Genomic DNA, 24,157 nt, shown 5'->3' on the forward strand with positions numbered 1-24,157 from the left:
TGTCAAATTATTATCTACTTGTTCATAATGAGTGGGACACGATGTTGAACATCTATCAGGACCAGGCTAGTTAAATTAATTTTGTCAGCTGATATTTTCATAGACCCTCAGAGTTGGCATGGAGTTTTATCCAGACACTACTTACGTAGAATTCTATTTCAAATACTACAGGCAGAGTGGAATCCATACTTTTTACAAAGTTCCATATGAAAGGCTACCATACAATCATTCTTAGGCCAACTCTTACATTTACCATTCGGTGAAACCAGAAAATTTCTTTTTCCTTCTGAACCTGCATTATTTATGTTGTACATTAAGCTCAATACTGCCCTACATATTCTCTGGACAGTTAAAATGGCCAGCCATCATCATCTACCAGAGCTGCTCCCCACAATTCTTTCTGATTATTTGGCCCAAACCCACATAAAGGGAAGGCAGGATCATAGTAGAGGTTAAAGGGAGCATATGTGAGTAACAGAATGGAAAATATACTCCTGTAAGTGTTAGAAAGTCTGGGTTCTGGTTTCTGCTCTGCTCATTATGTGATGCTGGATGAACAGCTCAGCCTAAGTCCATAAAGGCGCGCCTTGTCTTCTTGCACTTCACTTTACTGAGCTTCATCAGCTCAGTTCAGTCGCTCAGTCGTGTCCGACTCTTTGCGACCCCATGGACTGCAGCACACCAGGCCTCCCTGCCCATCACCAACTTCTGAAGTTCACTCAAACTCATGTCCATTGAGTCGGTGATGCCATCTAACCATCTCACCCTCTGTCATCCCCTTCTCCTCCTGCCCTCAATTCTTCCCAGCATCAGGGTTTTTTCAAATGAGTCAGTTCTTTGCATCAGGTGGCCGAAGTGTTGGAGTTTCAGCTTCAGCATCTGAACTTCATAGTTACTACCTTTTTGACAAATCGAAGGTTTGTGACAACCTTATGTCAAACAAGTCTATTAGCATCATTTTTTTCCAACAGCATTTGTTCACTTTGTGTTTCTGTGTCATGTTTTGGTAATGCTCATAATATTTCAAACTTTTTCATTATTATATGTGGTAAGGTGATCTGTGGTCAGGGATCTTTGATGTTATTATTGCAAAAAGATTATGACTTACTGAAGGCTCACGTGATGGTTAGCATTTATTTTTTTTAACAAAAATAATATTTTAAAATTAAGGCATGTACATTGTTTCTTTTAGACACAAATACTATTGCACACAACAGACTACAGTATAGTGTAAACACAACTTTTATACACACTGGGAAACCAAAAAATTCACATGACTCACTTTATTGTGATACTTTTCTGCAACTCACAATATTTCCAAGGTATGCCTATACTTACACTTTTATTAAATGATTCCTGAGAGGGTGAAATCAGGTCAAAAACTTGTTCCTGCCAAAGTAGCTCTCATATACACTTTGTATTCCCCCCCAATATATAAAGCTATATTAGCAAAGACAGAAAAAAATAAGTAAATTCCTAAGCCAAGTCTTCACAATCACCACTATCTAAACTATATGCTGAAAAAACTGTTCTAAATTTACACCAGGATTAACACCAATATCACTGGTCTGGAGTTTCTGAAATTTTACCCTTTTCTAAAAGCAGTATGTTCTCTGTTCTTTAAACACAATATCTAAGATACTTTATCTTCTCAAAAATTATAAATATAAATTTTCTAAAACTCATTAGACAGATAATTCTTTCAGGCTAGGGAGGTAATTCATGTGAATTTTGAGTTCTGAGTCATTTAAAGTATATTCTTCAGTACTTCTATTTCTATATATACTTATTTTCTTTATAGTAAAATTAAAGCTAAATATATTTCCTATGATGTAAATAATATTTATTAAAATGAATTTTAAAACATGGAAAAATAAAAGTAGAAAAGAAATCTCCTTAGTGATGATAATATCTTTTCTAGCATATTTTCTCTCTCTCTCTTACTACATATTCTTCTATCTTATTCCAAAAATAACTTAAGGTGGTTTAGAAAAATAAAGATATACATATTGATTGCTTCTAGTCAAAAATTCGGTAATGGTTACAGGTTCATTCTAAACCGCATAAGGAAGACTGAAGATCTAAAAATAGTCAAGGGAATTCTGAAGAAGAGTAAATGGAGAAGTCAAACTCTCCAGATTATAAAACTTACATAAACCTTTAATAATTAATACAGTATGGTAACTAGTATCACTGAGGGTTAAAGGGCTAATGAAATCAAGAAGCCCAGAAACAGGACTATGAGTGAAATTGTGATAGAGATGGGAGGCACTATAATTCAGAAGGAAAAGTTAAAACAGTTCAATGAAAGAGGGTAATATAACATAGTATTTTTAGCTCTTGGTCTCTGATGTCAGACTGCCTGGATTAAATCCTAGCTTAGCCACTCACTAGTAGTGTGACCTAGCGTAGTATCAATTCTCTTACTATTTGTGTTTTAGTTTCCTCATCTGTAAGGAAGATAATAATACAATACCTACTTCATAAGTTTCTTGTGAGAGTGGAACAAGTTATTATAGGAAAACTTTACAACACGCACACATATCTAAAGCTCTTTTCCAAAAGTCGAGAGTATATTCATCTGAAAAACATTCAGTCATTGCATATTCTATGGCATGACACCAAGCTTCTAAAACTAAAACCCCACTTCTTTTTCTATCATATCATCCATCTATTCCCATATACTTCCATCATATCACCAGCTACTTATATTTTTAACAATAGTATTCAATAAGGGTTTAAATAAAAAATCACTTATTAGAGAAAAGATATAGCTATTCATCACTAATAGTGTTTTTCTTCTCATAACCAAATCCATATACATTTTAGAACAATAAGCATCTAAACCAAAAATCACTTTAAAACAAAGTTCACTTTCTTCAGTTGTACAGATAGTCTTCATAAAATTCAAATTACGGGTTAAACTTACTGAATAATAATATATTTAACTGTATTTAGAAAATTCAAGAAAGGCTCATGCCCCAAGATCTAGTATTGAACACTAGTTGGTTTTCTGGCTGCCGTATCTGTACACTGCTGCCCTCTAACGGGCAGTATGGTAATTATAAAGGACCTCATTCACCACTTCACACCCAACTTGGTCATATAATGACTTCTGAGAAGACAGCAGAAATGAGAGACATTTTAAGGCTGGCTGAACTCTGCATGTTCTTGGAAACAAGTGATCTTATTTATAATTCCAAATGAATTTAGAACAATCCCTTGAAGACTACTGAGCTCATTAAAAACCGCAGACCAATTCCATTGTTTAATCACCATGTTGAAAGAAGAAAATGCATTATTTTCCAATAGAACAAAGAAGCAGCCAAATGGTCATCTTTGATTTTAGAGAAGTGCAAATATAAAGTAATAACTAAGGATTTAGACAACTACATACTTAAGGTGAACATAATTCTGTCCAAAGCAACAAGCTGGCAAAATGTACTATTGTTTAGAGGAAATTTTAAAGTTGGATAATGATTTTCAAGAAGTGAGCTCTGTAATTCTGCTTTTAGAGAATAGTCCATCAATGGGAAGTACAATGATTTTCTCAGACTTGAAAAACTGACACATAAACCATCTGGTCTGAAAACATGGATTTTCCTTTTGGCAAACTAAATGAGAATATGCCTAGGGCTTACAGAAAACAAGGCTGAGAAAGCATTTCAAATAAAAGCAAAACAAAACAAAAAGGCCCAAACTCTACTGGAAATTCAAAGTAGGCACACTGGGAAAAAAAGCTTCTTCTCAATGGTCTCAGTGATAAATCAATGTATTTCTCCCAGAGGTTACCAAGTTTCCCATACTAATTTAGGTATTTAATAATTATTTAATGTGCACCAATCATATCTAGAGCTGTTATACATACTCTTAAAAATCCATTCAAGTACAGCCAAAAGAAAACTATCATTGGGTTGAATCATTAAACACTGACAAAATGGACTTTTTGGACTTGCCTGGCTGTGAACACATTTGCTAGAATGAAACATCCTCAATTTTCCATCTCACAGGCCTTTCAATGATCACCTAACAGAATTAATATCTCATCCTTAATACAAAGAAATCTGGTGTATGACTTTAATATTTGATGTGCTGGTTGTCCTAATTCAAGGTTTATTGACCTTGACACTATCAACATTTTGAGCTAGATAATTCTTGTTTGGCAGTGAGGGGTGAGGGGGAAAGCGGGTGTCTTGTATATTGTAAACTGTTCAGAAGCACCACTGGCCTCTAATTAACTATAAGCCAGTAGTATACTCTCTGGTTTTGACTACTAAAAAATGTCTCCAGACACTGCCAAATTTCTAAGGGAACAAAGTTTGCCCCTGTTAGAACAACTGCTCTATTCATGACTCTAGAATGGAGGCTGCGTGTTCTAAGACATGTATCCTTTTTACAAATACCAAAAGAGCACAAGTGACTAGCTAAGAGACCTAATACTCTCACACAGCTGCTGGCATGCAAATTAAAGCCATAAAAGGTAAAACTACACACCTATTAAAATGGCTAAAGTTAAAACAACTGAGTACACCAAGTATTGGTGAAGATGCAAAGCAACAAAACTCTCATGTATTACTGGTGGGAATGCAAAATTGTATAGGCACTTAAGAAAACAGTCTGGAAATTTATCATCTTGATAACAAGAGTTATCATCTTGTCACCACTTTTCTAGCAGCCTATTCCTAATTACTCACTCAAGAGAAATAAATATGTTCACATAAAAACCTGTCAGATTGATTATATTCTTTGCAGTCAAAGATGGAGAAACTCTATACTGTCAGCAAAAACAAGACCTGGGGCTAACTGTGTCTCAGATAATGAGCTCCTTACTGCAAAATTCAGACTTAAATTAAAGAAAGTAGGGAAAACACTAGACCATTCAGGTATGACCCAAATCAAATCCCTTATGATCTTACAGTGGAGGTGACAAATCAATTCAAGGGATTATATCTTGCAGAGAGACTGCCTGAAGAACTATGGACAGAAGTTCGTAACACTGTATAGGAGGCAGTGACCAAAACCATCCCAAATAAAAAGAAATCCAAGAAGGAAAAATGATTGTCTGAGGAAACTTTACAAATAGCTGAGAAAAGAAGAGATGTGAAAAGTAAAGGAGAAAGGGAAAGATATAAGCAACTGAATGTAGAGTGCCAAAGAATAACAAGGAGAGATAAGAGAGCCTTCTTAAGAGAACAATGCAAAGAAATAGAGGAAAATGATAAAATGAGAAAGACTAGAGATCTCCTCAAGAAAACTGGATACCAAGGGAATATTTCATGCAAAAGATGCACACAATAAAGGACAGAAATGGCAAGCACCTAACAGAAGTAGAAGAGATTAAGGAGAGGTGGCAAGAATACACAAAAGAACTATACAAAAAAAGTCTTAAACTGCCCAGGAGAAACACAATGATGTGGTCACTCTCATCTAGAGTGGGGTATGAAGTCAAGTGGGCCTTGTGAAGCATTACTAAGAACAAAGCTGGTGAAGGCGATGGAATTTCAGCTGAGCTATTTCAAATCCTAAAAGATGCTGCTGTGAAAGTGCTGCACTCAATATGCCAAAATTTGGAAAACTCAGCAGTGGCCACAGGACCGGAAAAGGTCAATTTTCATCCCAATCCCAAAGAAAGGCAATGCCAAAGAATGTTCATCTACCATAGAATTACATTCATTTCACATGCTAGCAAGGTCATGCTCAAAATCCTTCAAGCTAGGCTTCAACAGTATGTGAACTGAGAACTTCCAGATGTACAAGCTGGATTTAGAAAAGGCAGAGGAACCAGAGATCAAACCACCAACATCAGGTGGATCATAGAAAAAGCAAGAAAATTCCAGAAAAATATCTACTTCTGCTTCATTGATTGTGCTAAAGCCTTTGACTCTGTAGATCACAACAAATTTTTAAAGAATTTGTTGGAAAATTCTTAAAGAGGTGGAAATACCAGACCACCTAACCTGCTTCCTGAGAAAGCAGGTATGCAGGTCAAAAAGCAACAGTTAGAACAGGATATGGAACAATGGAGTAGTTCAAAATTGAGAGAGAAGTACGTCAAGACTCTGTATTATCACCCTGCTTATTTAACTTACATGTAGAGTACATCATGCAAAAAGCCAGACTTGATGACTCACAAGCTGGAATAAAAATTGCCAGGAGATATATCAACAATTTCAGATATGTAGATGATACCACCCTAATGGCAGAAAGCAAAGAGGAACTAAAGAGCATCTTGATGAGGCTGAAAGAGAAGAGTGAAAAAGCTGGCTTAAAACTCAACATTCAAAAACTAAGATCATGGCATCCGGTCCTATCACTTCATGGCAATTAGGTGGGGAAAAGTGGAAACAATGGCAGATTTTATTTTCTTGGGCTCCAAAATAACTGCAGATGGTGACTGCAGCCATGAAATTAAAATACGCCTGCTCCTTGGATGAAAAGCTATGACAAAGCTAGACAGCATATTAAAAAGCAAAGACATCACTTTGCCAACAATAGTCTGAGAGTCAAAGGTATGATTTTTCCAGTAGTTACGTATGGATGTGAGAGTTGGACCATAAAGAAGGCTGAGCACTGAAGAACTGATGCTTTTGAACTGTGTTGTTGGAGAAGACTCTTAAGAGTCCCCTAGACTGCAAGGAGATCAAAGCAGTCAATCCTCAAGGAACTCAACCTTGAATATTTAATGGAAGGACTGATGCTGAAGCTCCAATACTTTGGAGTCCAATACTTAGGCCACCTGATGCGAAGAGCTGATTGACTGATAAAGACCCTGATGCTGGGAAAGATTGAGGGCAGGAAGAGAACGGGGTGAGAGAAGATGAGGTGGATGGCATCACTGACTCAATGGGCATGAGTTTAAGCAAACTCTGGGAGATATTGAAGGACAGGAAAGCCTGGCATGATACAGTCCATGGGGTTGCAAATAGTTGGACATGGCTTAGTGATTGAACAACAAAAATCTGTGAACATGTTTAGGGTGGTTTTACTCACAACTGCCAAAATTTTCCTTCATTTGCTCAACAGATAAATAAAACTTTGATTAGCCGTACAACGGAATAGTGCTCAACAATAAAAGGGACTAACTGACTCATGCAGTGACAGGAGTGAGTGTGAAATGCCTTATGCAAAGAGAAACCAAACTCAGAAAACTATATAATGATACTATGAAAAAAGCAAAAACTAACTACAGAGACAGAAAACAGATCAGTTGTCAAGAGTTTGAAGTGAGAGGAGGATGTGACTATACTGGAGTATTAAGAAAATCTGGGGGAAGACAGAAATGTTTGATGCCCTTAGCGTTGTGGTGATTGCATAACTACATTCGTCACAATCTACCTAATTGTACATTATAAATGGTAAATTTTACTATATGTAAATTATATCACAGTAAATCTGACTTAAAAATGAACAAACAAATCAAACAGTGTGGAAGAAGGAATTTGATTTTTATGCTTTGGGTTGAGGGCCTCATTTCATCATAACAATCTGTTTATGTTTTAAGATGAAAGATGATTGCAATATTTTACTTCTTTCCTATAAAAACAACAATTAGAAATCCCTTTATTCACAGTTGGCAAAGAGTACAAATATCATCAGTTTAGATCAAATGTGCCTAGTAGTGAAATTAACTTTCTGCAGAAATGTAAAGGAAACAGACCTAATTGATTTAGAATGGTTATTCCTGCATTTGGGCTTTCTTTTCTCATTAGAATTTTCAAACCTATTTGTTTCAGTGCTGGGCAATGAAATACCTATTAAACACAAATAGAAATCTCATATTATTTTATAAGAAAGTCCAAGTCCTCTCATTTTTTCTTTAATTTTTAAGAAAACAGACAAGTTACACAATCTAGCAAATGATTATGTACTACCACAGATGCAAAACAAATGAGAAAAACATAACTGTGTAAACCAGCAAAACACATGCCCAACGGAATAAAGTTCTTGTTCTGGACTATTTTAATATTCTCATTTTGCATTCAGCTAGTTGATTATTATAAATGTATACTAAGACTCATAGAGAAAGAGCAGTGGAGTTGGTAAATATGCTGTCATCAAATATGACAAATATGCAGACATCAAAGATTCTGAAAACCAAGATAGGCAGTCACAGTATTATCAACTGGGCATGGAAAGAAAAACTGTACCAATATATGGCCAAAGAAAATGTTCATGGTATAACTTTGCCAACACTTACACATTTGTCTCTAATGGATTTGTTTGTTTTCCTTCTTCATTCCACCTCCACTTCCCCCTCCCAAACTCACCAGAAACTTTTAATTATTTAGGAAGCTTCAGAAAGTTAAAAGAGCAGCTAAACCCAGCAATTCATCCTACTCACATCTACTCACATTCCTACTCTCTGAATAGCACAATAAAGGAGTGGTGATAAGAAAGTGAACAATTTAGGTTCGTATCTGAGGGACTTCAAAGGGAAGTAAAAGACAGAGGCTAGATACACATACCAGACTTCTGTGCAATAAAGTATTTACAAACAACTGAGTGGAATAACCAGGTTTCAATTCTAACCCAGTAATAAGGAAACAGTAAAATTATATGGTTGGCTTTTGCTTACCAAAAGGGAATTTTAGAAGTGTGATGATTAAAAAAAAAAAAAAAGACTAGTTAAAAATAGAACCATCTGGATTATTTTCCTTGCATTGAGACCATCCTGCCTCCCCCCCTCAACGTCCTGTACAAACCAAGAAAGTAACTTTACCATCGTGACTGCTTTTTAAGTATTTATTTTAGGAATGTTAGGACCATCAAGAACTTTAGAATCACAGAACTAAAAGGAATCTCATAAAGTCTGATGACAGTCCACTGGGATATTCTCAAATATTCATTCATCATATACGTGTATGCTCTTCTCAAGGATATTAGTGGAATCTTGTACTTAGAAAATGCCTGGAACTAGTAGGTGCCTAATATACATACTGAATGAGCATATTTGATTAAATTAAATGGAACAGAATTAGACTGTGGAGGGGAAAAAGCTCAATAAGGGCTCAAGAAATGACAGAACATTTGAAGAGCAATATCTGTATCTTACCTAATAATACAGTCCCTCATGATGAGCACCTTACTAGTGTCCGATAAGATGCAAGTTGTTTGTGTTTTACATTCACTCTCAAGAATGTATAATTACTAGATACTTATTTCACTTCAGTTTTCAGTTTTGTGTTGGTTTAGTGTAAGTTAGGTATCATTAAGTTATAGATTAAATTTACATTATCATTATATATTTAAGTTACTTTGTTTTTGCATTACAATGGCTTGGCACACGCCCTCCCATACAATGCATACTCAGTCCTGTGATAAGAGACAAACCTGTGTCAGAACCTCAGAGCTCTGGTCACTTACTGGCTATAGAATTTTGCAGTTCTGGAATAATCTTGTAAAAAGTTAAGAAATAAACATTCAGTTATTAAAGAGATCAGTCCCAGAGTCTCAAACATTGTTTCCCATTTAATGTTTTGCTATTCTCTGAAATGCATAAATAAATCACTCTTAGTGAGCAAAGAAAAAAACTTTCTAACCTTCAATTTCCTAACAAATCGACATCTGCCCTATCTACCTCAAAGGGCTATTTATAAGATGAAATGAGAAAATACATTAAAGAGCCTTATAGAGAAAAAAGTATAAAGTCAACCATTGGAAGTACCACCATTTGTCCAACTGGAGATGAGTTAGCCTAATTAATGGCAGTGAAAGAACATAGTCTTAGATATTGTAGAGATGAAAATTCCTGAATTTAAAATCTGGATTCAATCACTTAATAACCATAGGATCGTGAATCAATTATTCCCAGTAAAATGGGGATAATGACACCTATCTTACATTGTAAAGATTAGAGACAATGTATGTAAAGTGCTTAATCCCATGCCTGACACGTTGTGCTAAACACTCAATATTTATTATTATTACAATAGGTCAACAGAATTTTCTCATGTGATCACCCTATACATTAGTTCTATACAGCCACCATAAATGGCAAAGTCAAGCACAGAACACAAGTTTTCCTTCTGATAGAACTCTTTTTTTAAGTTTTAGCATACTAAACAAGAAACAGTCTTATCATATTGGACACAGTTACAAATGTGAAATTTAGGATATCAGTCCAAGGGATAAGTTTTAAAATAACTTCAGAAATAAAATTCATAAATAACTGAATAATCATGAAACAGAAAAAAGTTTAGTATCCTGCTTTTATCCAACCAGTTCTTAGATTTTGAAAGGATGTTACAACCCACTAATTAATCACCCGACATCCAAAAAGATCCATCTATTCAAATATGAAGTTAATTAAGCAATACCAGGATACTGACCCCAAATCCTTCTTAACTATATTTTCTTTAAGATACATCTCCCCTCAACTTTACACTGGAAAACAATACTTCTCACTCTCCTTTTCTTAGTAAAAAGATTCAACTCTGAAAATCTTCACATGCAGGAGAAATAACTAGTAATCATTAGCCAATATTCACTTTTCTGCATGCATCATAAGTCCTCTTCTTTCCTGGTATCCAAAAATAGACTTTAACACATTCCAATCTTTAACTTACTGCATTTCTTTCATCAAGGAATACTTTTACCCTTGAGTTTCTATAGCACCTGACAGTTTTCTTTCTTTAAGCTTTTCACTCCTGTATATTCAAAACAATGCAACCTCAAAGTTTTTCATGATACAATGGACAGTCACTGTACCAAGCTAAAGCAGAATACATCGGTCAAATCTGTCTCAGGTAGTTCTGGTCTCCATGAGTCTAATCTTTACATCTCAAAAATATTCAATATGCTCTTAAGAAGACAGAGACCTAAATGAAAATCACAATGAAGGCAAGTGATAAACTGGAAAATTGGGACTAATATGTTTTCATAACATATCAATTGACAGCAAAATCACTTTGAAAAATGAGGTGTGTTTTGATGCACAGTACTGACTTTAATATTTTGGAACTCATAGTCTCAAAGGTTTTAAATCAGATCAAAAGGATCATCACTAGGAATACGAAGCTTTTTAATTTTTCAAAGGAAATACTTTATTAATACTTTAAAAATAATGACTATCTAAATAAATATACTTACGTACATTTTTAAATAGTTGCTCAGCAAGTTCTCTGACATGCTTTATCATCTTCATTGGGTTATTTTCTTCAACTTTAATTCGCTCTACTTCAAACGCTACCACCTAGGAAAAAGAATCAAATGATAAAGCATCAACTCCAAAATATGCTGAATTAGAAAAACATGTGATAATTTCACACAATTTGCAAACTAAAAAGCATACAATATGCATATTATTATTAAAACTAAGTATTTTAGATTTTTACTGGGTTTCACCTCTATTCTAGAGTTAATCAAGTCCTTGGATGTTCCGGTGGTCTCTCTCTGATGATTCAGAGTCCTGTTTTTTCTTGGGAAAGTCATTATTTTTGGAACTCAAGAGAGATTCTCTCATTCTCCAGGCCTCACTCAGAGAATTCTCTCACTCAGAGAATTTCAGACAAACAGAAAGTCTCCAAACATTTCCCTAACTCACAAAATATGAACTAAATGTTCAAGTTGGGTCACTCTAGTCCTAGTTCTGCTAACAGCATGATTTGAAACAAGTCACTAAGACTCCTGAGCTTCAATTTTTTCATCTCTAAAATAAGATGTAAGAACAAGATGACCTTAAGGCTCTTTCTAGTTCTCAAATTATAGAACCTGTGATCCATTTCCTTACCAACTAGTTTACTGGAAGAACCATGTTAGTGCGTACACTTGGAGTGGAGCAAAGAGTACTGACAGGAAAAAATGAGGTATGAGGAGGAAGTAAATAGATGGATTTTTTAAAAGGGTATAATATAGGAATTTTCATTCTAGCAACTAATAGATTCACAGGAGCAGACAAACATATAAAACTATGACTCCACCTATTGTAGGCCAGCATTCAGAAGGATTGCCAAAGAAAGTTAAATGCTTCTTTCCTTCTAACAGGTCTATTTGTTGGGTGTCTGTGGATAAGACAATAGACAGTGCTCAAAACTGCTCGAAACTCCATAAGCCTTGTGTCTGGCAGGCTGCCCTCAGCTAAATGAAAACAAGGCAAGAGCAAATGCAATTTTCCTAAAAGCACATTCCCCTGCAAGCCAATTAAGTGGCCAAAGAGAGTAGAAGAAGAAATTACTTAGGTCTTAAGTCTCATTTCTTTTAGGCCCTTGACAGAAGTATATATTTGAGTAACTGGCTTTCAAGTAATGACATCAATAAGACATTAAAAATCATCACTGTACTGAACACAGAAATAGGTGAACACTAAGGGGAGACTAACAGGAATTAGTCTACTAGGAATCTTGGACAGGTCCTCGTCATATTATTCTTTTTAACCTGAAGAACATATATACACACACACACACACACACATATGTATCTGTTGTGTATATAAATGTACATAATAAAAGATAAGTTGCCATATAAAGTTAGAGACATAAAATACAGTTTAAGGCTGACTAGTGGCTTTCAGAGTCATCTGCTTGGGGAAAGTCTATAGGAGGTGGTGAAATATAAGCAGAGTACGAAAAATGGACAGAAAGTAGAAAGAGAGCATTTTGGGCAAGGGAAGCACTTACAAAAAGAGAGTCTGTGGCAAGCTGGCAAGCAAGTTTTCTGGAAGTAATCGATCTGACTTCTTAGTTGTGATGAAGCTGTGAGATAGTATTACTAAAGGAATTTGTATAGAAAGAAAAAGGGTACAAACCCAAGTTACTATTTCAAATGCTTGAGACTAATAAAATGTAGGTGCTAGAAAGGGCTTTGGGGAGCACCTAATTCATCCACACAAATCATTATGTATCAGTTACTTAGTTCAAGATCTAAAGGGTGATATATGTTAGTATTAGGTAATCAATGATCAATCATATTAGAGAATCAGAGATCAACAAGTGATCAGAAAAAACTGTCCACCTCAGGGCACTCTCTCCAAGATCTTCACATGTTTTGTGTTATGTAAAGCATTTGGTGTAGATCTCCATACTCAGAACTAAAGCATGTACCTTTTCTTTTATTCTTACTTTACTTAATTGTCTTTATGGAGAATAAAAGACCCTTCTCTAAACAAGATTCTTAACTTCTCTGAATGAAATAAAGCCACCACAGCAACAAAGGCCCCTATAGTCAAAGCTATGGTTTTTACAGTAGTCACGTACAGATATGAGAGTTGGACCATAAAGAAGGCTAAGCACTGAAGAATTGATGCTTTTTAACTGTGGTGTTGCAGAACTCGTGAGAGTCCCTTGGACTGTCAATTCCAAATGAAATCAACCCTGAATATGCATTGGAAGGACTGTTGCTGAGGCTGAAGCTCCAATACTTTGGCCACATCACTTGAAGAGCCAACTCACTGGAAAGGACCCTGACGCTGGGAAAGACTGAAGGCAAAAGAAGAAGGGGGCAGCAGAGGATGAGATGGTTAGATAGCATCATCAACTCAACGGATATGAACTTGAGCAAACTCTGAGAGATAGTGGAGGACAAAGGTGCCTGGTGTGCTGTAGTCCATGGGGTTTCAAAGAGTCGGACACAACTGTGACTGAACGACAACAACCACCAGCAGCATAATGTGACCACTGTTACTATTCTCCATTACTCTGGGCACTAGGAGTGGTTTTCTTTTACACACTTCTGAGAACTTTTACATTTCTTGGTTCTAACATAATGCTCTTCTAGAAGTTTAAATGGGAGTAAGAGTCATTGTTCTATCTATCAGAATGGGCTTCTATGAACATAGTTAAATGATAAATGGAAAGATGCATCACAATAAGAAAAATCAAAACACAAAATAGCATCCTTATTTTGAGTTGAATCTGCTCTAACTCTTCCTTTATAATGGCCAATTCCTTGAAAACAGAGACTAAATCTGCCTTTCATATATTTAATATCTCCTAAAGGAACTACAACAATGGTCCGTCTGGTCAAGGCTATGGTTTTTCCAGTGGTCATGTATGGATGTGAGAGTTGGACTGTGAAGAAAGCTGAGCGCCGAAAAATTGATGTGTTTGAACTGTGGTGTTGGAGAAGACTCTTGAAAGTCCCTTGGACTGCAAGGAGATCCAACCAGTCCATCCTAAAGGAGATCAGTCCTGGGTGTTCATTGGAAGGACTGATGCTGAAGTTGAAACTCCAATACTTTGGCCACCTCATGCGAAGAGTTGACTCATTGGAAAAGACCCTGATGCTGGGAGGGATTGGGGGCAGGAGGAGATGGGGACGACAGAGGATGAGATGGCTGGATGGCATCACCGACTCGATGGACATGAATTTGAGTAAACTCCGGGAGTTTGTGATCGACAGGGAGGCCTGGTGTGCTGCTATTCATGGGGTCGCAGAGAGTCAGACACGACTGAGCGACTGAACTGAACTGAACTGAACTGAAAGGAACTATGAGCACTGGGTTGGGAAGATCCCTTGGAGAAGGGAATGGTTACCCACTCCAGTATTCTGGCCTGGAGAATTCCACGGACTGTATAATTCATGGGGTCGCAAAGAGTGGGACACCACTCAGCAACTTTCACTTTCACTTTCAAAGAAGCTACACAAATCCTGGAAAAAAATCAGCATTAGTTAAGAATGACTTAGCTAAATGCAAAGAAGGTGCTAATTCTTATTTGAAATTTTCTATATTTTCCAGGGATTAGTACTTAAGAAAACACTCTGATTTGTGGTTCTTTTATGGAGAAACTGAAATTGTGGCCTCCTTACTTTATTTTCCAAGCTTTGATTAAAATAAAGATAACAGTAAAAATAAATAAATAAGAATGGCTTAGTTAAACTATGGCTCTAGGACACAGATTTAAAGTAATTGCAGTTTGAAATAACATTTATACATTAAACTTAGACCTTTCTCTCTATAAAACTGTAAATTCTACCTATATAATCACTGTCAATTTTTCAAAAAGATTTTAATCAACTATTTAAAATTCAGTTGTTCAAGGAAATTTCCTGGTGGTCCAATAGTTAGGACTCTGAGCTTCCAATGCAGGGGATACAGGTTTGACCCCTGGTTGGGGAACTAAGATCTCACAAGCCAAAAAAGTATTCAGTTGTTCAAAATTTCTATGTATTTTACTTCTGAGACATCCTATAATTATATTTTTTCTAATCCACATTATAAACACCAAGATCTGATAAGCACAATAAATATTTTTTAATCTTAATTAAATGTTTAAAACACTGCTTCTCTCCTTTTATCTACTAATTTTGTCTGTAAATAATACATTCATTTGATAATAAGTATACCTCATCAAAGAGATCACAGGATCTATAGGGAGGACCTCTTTCTGAAACAAAACCTGCAAATGCCATTCCATTGAGAACTTTAGTGAGGAAATCATTCTCAACTAGACCACGCTGTCCCAAGAAAGCTGTCTGTAAAGAAAAACAATGTGAAATGAATACGTTATCACTTAGCAATGGATGAATGAATGGTCAAAACAGAAACATACTAGAAAGATCAAAGCCTGAATAAACATCTTCATGCATAAGTATGTTGTTATAAAATACATTTCTCTCTAAAAGGGCTTTGATATCTGAAATACTAGATGTATTGAATAAAAATGAACCTGTCTGCAAAGCAGGAGTGGAAATCAGAAATAACCTCAATTTTAAAAGAAAAATAAATCTAAAGTTAACATATTTTAAAGGAAAATATATCAGTTCCACAGTATTATTAAAAATTATCAGACACCTGACACTAACACAACACTGTAAACCAACTATATTCCAATAAAAATAATTAAAAAATGAAAAAAATTATCAACTAGCCACACAAAGCAGAGATTTTAAATAAACAAATTTGATAGATTAAATTCAAAATACATGGCTAGAAAAAGATTGCCAAGTTCTTTTAATTAAATTAGAGTTTACATTTTGGACAGATAAGTATGGTATTAGATCTTACCTTGTGAAAATGTATTACTGGTTCTGCATGAATTCTTATAAGCTGTAAGCATGATCTATATCCTTGGAAAAGTTGTGCAAATAATCTAAGAAAAACTGCACGCACTTCTTTATCCTGAAAATATAAGAAGAAACATGTTAGATAACTGAATTTCTTAAAAAACAAAAGAAAAATCACAAAATCAGAAAGTTGGAAAGAACCTGAGAGATTATTTAATAAATCTGTGCTTCCTATCATTTGTAGCAGCACTAAGTAGTGGGCACCTAGTCTGTCCCACAGTTGGACAGTGTAGCCCGTTAAATAGTTCCTTTAAAAATTGAACCTAGTAAAACTTTCCTCTAGTACATCCAATTTTCCTCTCAGAAAAAAACATAAATCAGAGAGTCTCTGCTTTCACCATGTTAGAGAAGGGCATATTTCCCAAGTCATTTGATTTTTATCTCCATCAAAAGAAATACTGTTACAAATACAAAAGAAAAAACTCAAAACTATTTAAAAAGCTTATGATATTTATTCCAAAGTTTAAACAAGTTCTAAAAATCTATTCTTACATTAATAAAGTATGACTTGAAAATGTGTTCTGATAATTCAGATTTTAAAAAAATCATAGTTTTAGAATTCTATGGAAACTCTCAGATTTAGTCAATCCCTTATTTAATAGATGAAGAAATAGTTAAAAATGCTTCATAACTCATCAAAGGTATGCAGTTCTATAACTTTCCATACTGGCCCCAAAGCTCATCATTAAGAAATGCACTGATCAAAATAAAAAAGGGGTCTCTGCTGTATGGTCACTCTTCCACGACTTTCAATTGGAACTACATTTATCCACTCACCCAAACTTGATTTTCTCCTGTGACCAACGACCTCTGTTTCCATTTTTTATAATCTTCCCTTTGTTATCCTTGCCTGACCCTTTCAATTTGATGCTTGGCACAACTTTTCAGGCTCTAATCTAGGTTCTGATTTTTTCTCCCATACTTAGTCATGCCTCCTCAGAGCAACAGTCTTAGCCTACTCCCCTCCCAATCAATGTACGGCCTATGCCTTCCCCTTCAGGAGGTCACAAGGTCAATCAGTGGCAATTCTCCTAATTTCTAACTTGACACACCTTTACTAGGCTGTCCATCTAACTCCCACTATACTCAGCTTCTTTGAAAAACATACAAAGAAAAGCAACTCTTTTTAAAAACATCAAATTTAAATATTAAACTTCTTACCAGCATTTTTGAGTGGGATAAAGCTGTTCGTGGAGGGGGAAAAGCATGATCTGCTACTTCCAAATCTGGGTGTAGAATCTAAAGCAAAGAAGGTCTGTTATGTAAAATATCAATAAAACCTATTATTTGATCTACTGGTGGCATTAAGATGAAACAGTCTCAGTATGTGAATTACAATATATTCATCCCCTCCATGAAATACAATACATTAGTGGTAGCTCTGCATGTATTATGTGAAAAGATATTCAAGAAAAAAATATTCAATTAAAATACCTGTTGCAGGGAAAAACACATAGTTGGTTTCATTTATTTGAATATAGCTGATCCCTTCTCCAGGGGATCTTCCCAACCGAGGGATCGAACCCAGGTCTCCCACATTGTAGGTGGATTCTTTACCAGTTGAGCCACCAGGGAAGCCCAAGAATATTGGATTGGGTAGCCTATCCCTCCTCCAAGGGATCTTCCTGACCCAGGAATTGAACTGGGGTCTCCTGCATTGCAGGCAGATTCTTCACCAGCTGAGCTGACAGGGAAGCTGAATACTGAGCTACCAGTATTATATTAAACTGGTATACATATAAATGAAAATGTAAAGCTCTGAAATACACACTAAAATATAAAATAGTAGTCATCTCTGAGAGAGAATGGTCTAGGGCAGAGCTATTCATCTATACAGTCGAAAATCTAAAGCATTTATTTTTATGTTTTTTTAAATACAATTAAAAATTAATTAATTAAAATACTGAGAAGAAACAGAATAAGTTTGTGAACCTCACAGTCCAGAGGGGTGACAGTATAACACAATGTGACAAGTATTATAAATATATAAAGTAATAATATGTGAACATAAAGTATAATTAATTCAACCTAGAGAAAGTCAAAAAAAGAAGGCAACATTTGTGTTAGGCTTTGAAGGAAGGCAGGCTGAGGGGGCAGGTGGGAAAGACACATCCATGCAGGGCTTACACAGGGAAAATAATTTTGCACCGGTAAGTAGCAAATTTTTGTCTTTGCAGAATCACTTTCAAATACTGAAGATTTGGTATTATATTCTTACAATAGACCAAAAAGCTCAAAACAATGTTTATGAAAGACACCAAAATATCAATAATATTGATAATCTAGTCATCAAATCATTATCACAGTATAATAATATCTTCAGGTCTATAAAAACACCCCTGATTATTATACTGTGTAACCATCTGATTATAATTATTTACTGACCAAATGAAGCTGATATACTTGTATGTCAAATCTCCCACACAGTCCATCAAATATGATATTGTTTTAGTCCTATATGCTTATGTACACTGTAGCATATGATCCAACAAAGTGTTCGAAAACTGCATAAATAGGCATACTCAGTTTTACCAACACCGAATTTTACTCATTGGTCAAATTTGGTGGCACAAGTGTTGAAGGTTAAGGTTTAACAGGGCACAGCAAAACCTCTACCAAAAGTCACTGACTTAAGAACTAAAATCTTAACCTTTGTTAATTTTGGTACTTAATCCCTGAATAATTAAAAATATCATTAAGTAAATGTACATTAATATTTTTAAACTTACTTAACATTTCTAGAACATAAAACTTTCTTCAGTCACTCAAGTACTATGTTCTTAGCTTTTGCTCTATCCATATACCACTGACGCAATTGTTTAGCTAATATTTTTCTTTGAAATGTCTTTAAATCAACTCATCTCTTTAAATCTAGTATTTTCTTAGATGATATCATCTGTGAAATCACAGGTTTTGTATGTTATTTTAAATAAAATAAACATTATAATAAATACACAATTATTAAAATTAAAAAGTTGCCACATACCACACCAAATCATCTCCATACTTCACTCTGGGAAACAGGCATTTGCCATCCTTTGTATAAAACATTCATCCTACTGATAAAGACTAGGAAACAGAGAATGGAATGTGATTTGCTCAAAAATATCCAGTGGCAAGATGCTGACTGGAATTTAGGTCTTGTAAGTTCTAACCTAGTATTCTTTTTACTCTATCACATCTGGTATTCCAGAGTACAAATTATATTGGAAAAAGTCAATCTTCTCTATAAGTTCCCGTCCTACACAGACCACTATAACAACACAAGGACTAACACAAATTTGGAAATTTCTGAAAATAAAACCCCTCCTGGTAATTGTAGACTTCTGAGTTCCTATGTAAGTTCCTATTTAAGGGGGAAAAAGATTTTAAACAGCTCAGACTGGAATACTATTCAAGAAGAATATGAAAGCCTTAATTCTAGTAATGGCTTGAAAGGGAAAGAAGAATTTCTAAGTTTCAAATTTCTGAGGATGGATAAGTGGGCAACTAAAATGTTGTCAGTAAAATAAAATACTGTGCTTTTTGCCTTTAGAAATAAACAAAGGTTGACAAAAAATAAATTTGCTTCAATGAGAAACACTTAGATCACAAGATTTTTTATAGCTTCAATGCACAGAATACTAGACATTTATCAATAAATTACATCTTTTTGTAGTAAGCTGGAAACACTGGCCAGTCCTTATCACATTGCTTTGCAAGAAGCACATCTACCCAAGAGAAATGAGATGTCATTAAGAAAGATGAAGGAAAGGGAACAGGTGCTAGCTTCTAATGAGGGATGTTAGGAGAATCAAGGATTTTGAGGCATAGTCTGGTCTTGTTTTCAGAGGTGTGTTTCTAATACCTAGAACAAATATTCACTTAGGGTTCAAAATATACTCTTTAGATAATATTTTGTAAATTATCCTATTCTAACACTATATGAGAATACACATACATGTTTTAAGAACATATAACTCTTGTTTTTAAGTAATTACACTGTCAATGAATGATATCCAATTGCCTTAGTTTAGATTTAAATCAAGAGAAAAATACTTCAAGAAATTAAGTAAATTAAGAAAGAATATATCATACCAAAGAAAGAGCTGCTTGAGTCTGATGTAGAAGTGGTTCCGGAAGAGAAGAGAGGTGAATACATTCAGGAATTTTAATAGTGCCTCCATCCAAATCAGCTATGATTACATCTAACTGAAGAAGATAAAAAAAATAATCTGTAATTAATAAAATGTCTTTCTAGATTGATTTTCAGCTACTGTATATTTCCCAGTTTCCTCTGAAATTAGATGTGGCATATGACTAAGTTTCTGCTGATGGAATGTGAAAAGTGATGTGCACATTTTCAGGCATTCAAAACAGAGGTCCAGTCAGACCCTCCTATGCTTTCTTTCCCCTTACTATCACTGAAACTATGAACTAACAACCCAGTTTGAACATATTCAGAGGATGACAATGCCTGAGTGGATTCTAGTGGAGAAACAAGAAGCAAAGAAGCGTGGTCCTTCCTTGAATGAGTTCATGGAATAAATTGGTCTGACATAATGGAACACTTCTACAAACTGCTGCATGAGTGTTAAATAAAATTCCATTTTGTTTAAGCCATTGCATTTTGCATGTTTTATTATAGTAGTTCAGCCATATCCTAAATAACATAGTAATCATAAGAGTTAACAAGCAAAGCAACTAGTATACATCAAAACAGTACTGTTTAGGTAGCTAAAACACTAATTTTTAGCATTTTACAAAATCTATTTTAAAATAACATGAAAAATATAATAGAGAAACCAGTCAAAATTATTGAAGGTATTATGTTGCTAACAGGATTAAAATTAATTCTAATTTATTCAATGAAAAGTTAAGAAATTTACTTTTGTCAATATTTGGTTTGTCTAACTTCCATAGGCTGTTTTTATTTACTGGGAAAATGCCTACAAACCAGATGAGTGTATTTTTAATTAGTACTAATGAGGTTTCACTTAATGTTTATGGATTTACAGATATTTTTATATGTTGATATCAAAGTTAAAAAGGAACCATATATCAATATATAAAGTCAGAAAAAAGAATGAGGGTCCTGTTTATAACTGCAATGTGCAATGGTCTTCTGTCAGTTTAAATGACAATTATGATCTGATTACAATTGTAATTATACAAAAGTGCCTGGAAAATTCCATGGATGGAGGAGCCTGGTAGGCCACAGCCTATGGGGTTGCAAAGAGTTGGACACGACCAAGCGACTTTGCTTGCTTGCTTGCTTACCTACAGAGCTTACCTCTTCACTGGCATTTATAACTAAAATAAAATTAGAATAACAAACTCTTTAGGATTTGTGAATCACAGATGTCATAAAACCCAACCTGTCAGTGAAGAATTTTTCTTAAACTCCCTGAAAGGTGTCATTCAATCTGTCTTTGCACTCTACTTAGAGTACTCTTCACATAAGGAGACACATTAATCATCACTGGACAGCTCTATTTAGTTGAAAACTCTTGGACTGAGCAGAAATTTGTTTCTATATCCACTATAGATATAGTGGATCTATATCTATTTGTTTCTATACCCACTGATTCTCTTTCAGCCTCTACCCTTCTTTCTATGATAGCTACTTAAATATTTATCTTTAGCTATCAAATAACATTAGGTTATTACCTGAGAAAATTTTCTTAGGCCCTCAAAGAACACGGTTTCTAAACTTTTGACATCCTAAATGTCCCTCTATGAAATTCAATTTTGTTGCAGTCCTTCTTAAACTCACTGCAGAGAAGTAAACTTGTTTTTAAGAGCTGGTTGAATACAGAGTATTACTTTCTCTCCTTTAGTATTTCCATTTAGTATTAAGAGCAGAATAATAAAAATAAATGAAAAAAAAAAGAACAGAATAATCTGGGGGCAGGGTGGGGCTCACAATAAACTTGCATTCCATCAAAACCCTTCACTCCTTTGCAAATGCTTTTTGTTTTTTGAAAGTGAAAAAGTGAAAGTAGCTCAGTTGTGTCTGACTCTGTGTACCCATGAACCATACAGTCTATGGAATTCTCCAGGCCAGAATACTGGAGTGGGTAGCATTATCACAGACCTCATTTCAAAATATGAATAAATTAAAGTATTCATTATAAAAGCATAAACAGACTGTTAATAATGGATAATTTTTTCTTCCTTTCTCATATGTGAGATGAAGAATATAGAAAGATAAACTTAATATGCCAAAAGAGGGAAATTTTAAAAGATTAATGAATTCATTTTATAAATCTCCTATACTTGCTGTAAGAAAAATTAATGTATTTAGGTTTTTTAATGATGCTGTGCTTCCTGCCAATCTTTTCTATTGGGAATGGAACAGATTTGAAAATAGTAATTAGTTTAAGTGCTGTAGGACTGAGAAGGTCGTGGCAACCCACTCCAGGATTCTTGCCTGGAGAATCCCACAGACAGGAGCCCGGCAAGCTACTGTCCACGGGGTCGCACAGAGTCAGACACGACTGGAAGGACTTAGCAGGCAGGCAGGACTGAAAGAAATGTAACAAACCTCTGACCTCAATGACTAGCAATTTAAAGATGAATACTTACAAGTTCATGAACATCAGTTTTAAAGACAGAATGTACTCCAATAATGAAAGGTGTTGGGGAACTCAGAACTTCCAGGAGCTGAGCCGGGAGAATAGGAATATAAGGGTAACTAGAAATAATAAAAATACACGTGAGATATATTTGTTCTTCCATAATACAACATACCTTTCTTTCATTTTTATACTTCATGAATTTCAGATTATCTGTGTTTAGAAATTATCAATAATATTCTCAGAGTTGTTAATATTAAATTCTTGGGCGAAAAAAAATTTTAAAAATTCTTCATGTGAAAGGTATGATCTGATATAAGAAGATATGAAGTAAGCAGGACAGCTTTCTTATCCCTTACCCCTCTAGGCAAGCAATCTCTTTAAGTTTTTCAAACTTGCTTGAAAGAACTTTTCCTTACATAGAGATCTGACATTAGTTGGTAACACTGACTTCCGGATGGAACATCCCCCCACCCCCCACATACTGGTGATAATGCATTTCTCTATATAAAACAATCATTCAAGTTCCATTTTCTCTACTTGATTTTTATATTTGGTAACAATGGCTAGGTACAAAATAAAGGTTTAGAATGCTCTCTTATCTGGAGGTTTAAAAAAGCACACAGGTTAAAAAACATTATTAATAAAATCTGTAGACTGTCTAAATTTTTTCAAGGTCACTGTGATTAACAAATTGATAAAAAATATTAGAATAAAATATTGTACTTACAGCACTTTCAGTCATCACTGTTTTCCTTTATACTTTTTATTACAAAAAAACTAACATCCCTCTCTGCCCCCAAAATAGAGGGAAAAAAAGGAAGATAAAGCCTCATGTATTTAATCAGCTTTGACAATCACCAATGCATGGCCACATATATATTTCTACCCATTTTTGTTCTTTTTCCTACCACATTATTTGGAGCAAATCCCAGATACCATATCATGTACACATAAATACTTTAGTATATATCTAAAAAAGGTAAGGGCTGTTTTAAAAGTAAAACTATAATACCACTATAACTGCCTGAATTAACAATAATTTCTTAATATTAAATAATCAGATAGTACTATCTTAAGACTTTTATCTCCAACTATATTCAAAGGGAATTAAATGTTGCTGAGAATACTATTCAAATTGATTACTTTTTCATGAAAGGAATCAACACTCAATAATAGGCAACTTGGAAAAGTTCCAAATTCCAGGCTAGATTTCTATCAGAATAATGACACTTGAAACAGCATAACATTGTAAAATATGCCCTTGTCATTCAAAACTGTTGTGAAATGATGTTTTGATTGATCATTGATAAGTAATGCATAATCTGGGAGTAAATAAAAATACCAAATAAAAACCCTTACCTATATTTAAGAGGAAACATTAATGACTCCAGGGCTCTACAAGCATCACTAAGTCTCTGGAAACTTGCAGAATGGAAGAGAACCTTATTTTCTGTAAGGACCGCACAAAAGAGGCTGAGGACATTTTGAATTCCTGAAAACACAAAGAGCAAATTCTTACCAAATGCATTTAATTTTATTATGTGCTGCCAAGAAACATAGCCTTAGAATGACATGGAATGAAAAAGTGAATACTTAAA

At 34.8% G+C, this 24,157-nt stretch overlaps 1 protein-coding gene across 3 annotated transcripts in view; it reads right to left on the reverse strand.

The window, feature by feature from the left end:
* SBF2 (SET binding factor 2) overlaps positions 1-24,157 on the reverse strand; it is a 481,299-nt gene that overhangs the window by 197,418 nt on the left and 259,724 nt on the right. For all 3 annotated transcript variants that reach the window (XM_065944986.1, XM_065944985.1, XM_065944984.1), the window contains 7 exons: positions 23,919-24,051; positions 22,567-22,675; positions 20,077-20,190; positions 17,161-17,238; positions 15,941-16,054; positions 15,280-15,408; positions 11,093-11,191 (listed from right to left, as the gene is read on the reverse strand). In XM_065944986.1, the coding sequence (XP_065801058.1) occupies positions 11,093-11,191; positions 15,280-15,408; positions 15,941-16,054; positions 17,161-17,238; positions 20,077-20,190; positions 22,567-22,675; positions 23,919-24,051 (776 nt within the window). The remainder of the gene's footprint in view (positions 1-11,092; positions 11,192-15,279; positions 15,409-15,940; positions 16,055-17,160; positions 17,239-20,076; positions 20,191-22,566; positions 22,676-23,918; positions 24,052-24,157) is intronic.

This window comes from Muntiacus reevesi, chromosome 9, assembly GCF_963930625.1.
Source record: "Muntiacus reevesi chromosome 9, mMunRee1.1, whole genome shotgun sequence".
Lineage (NCBI taxonomy): Eukaryota > Metazoa > Chordata > Mammalia > Artiodactyla > Cervidae > Muntiacus > Muntiacus reevesi.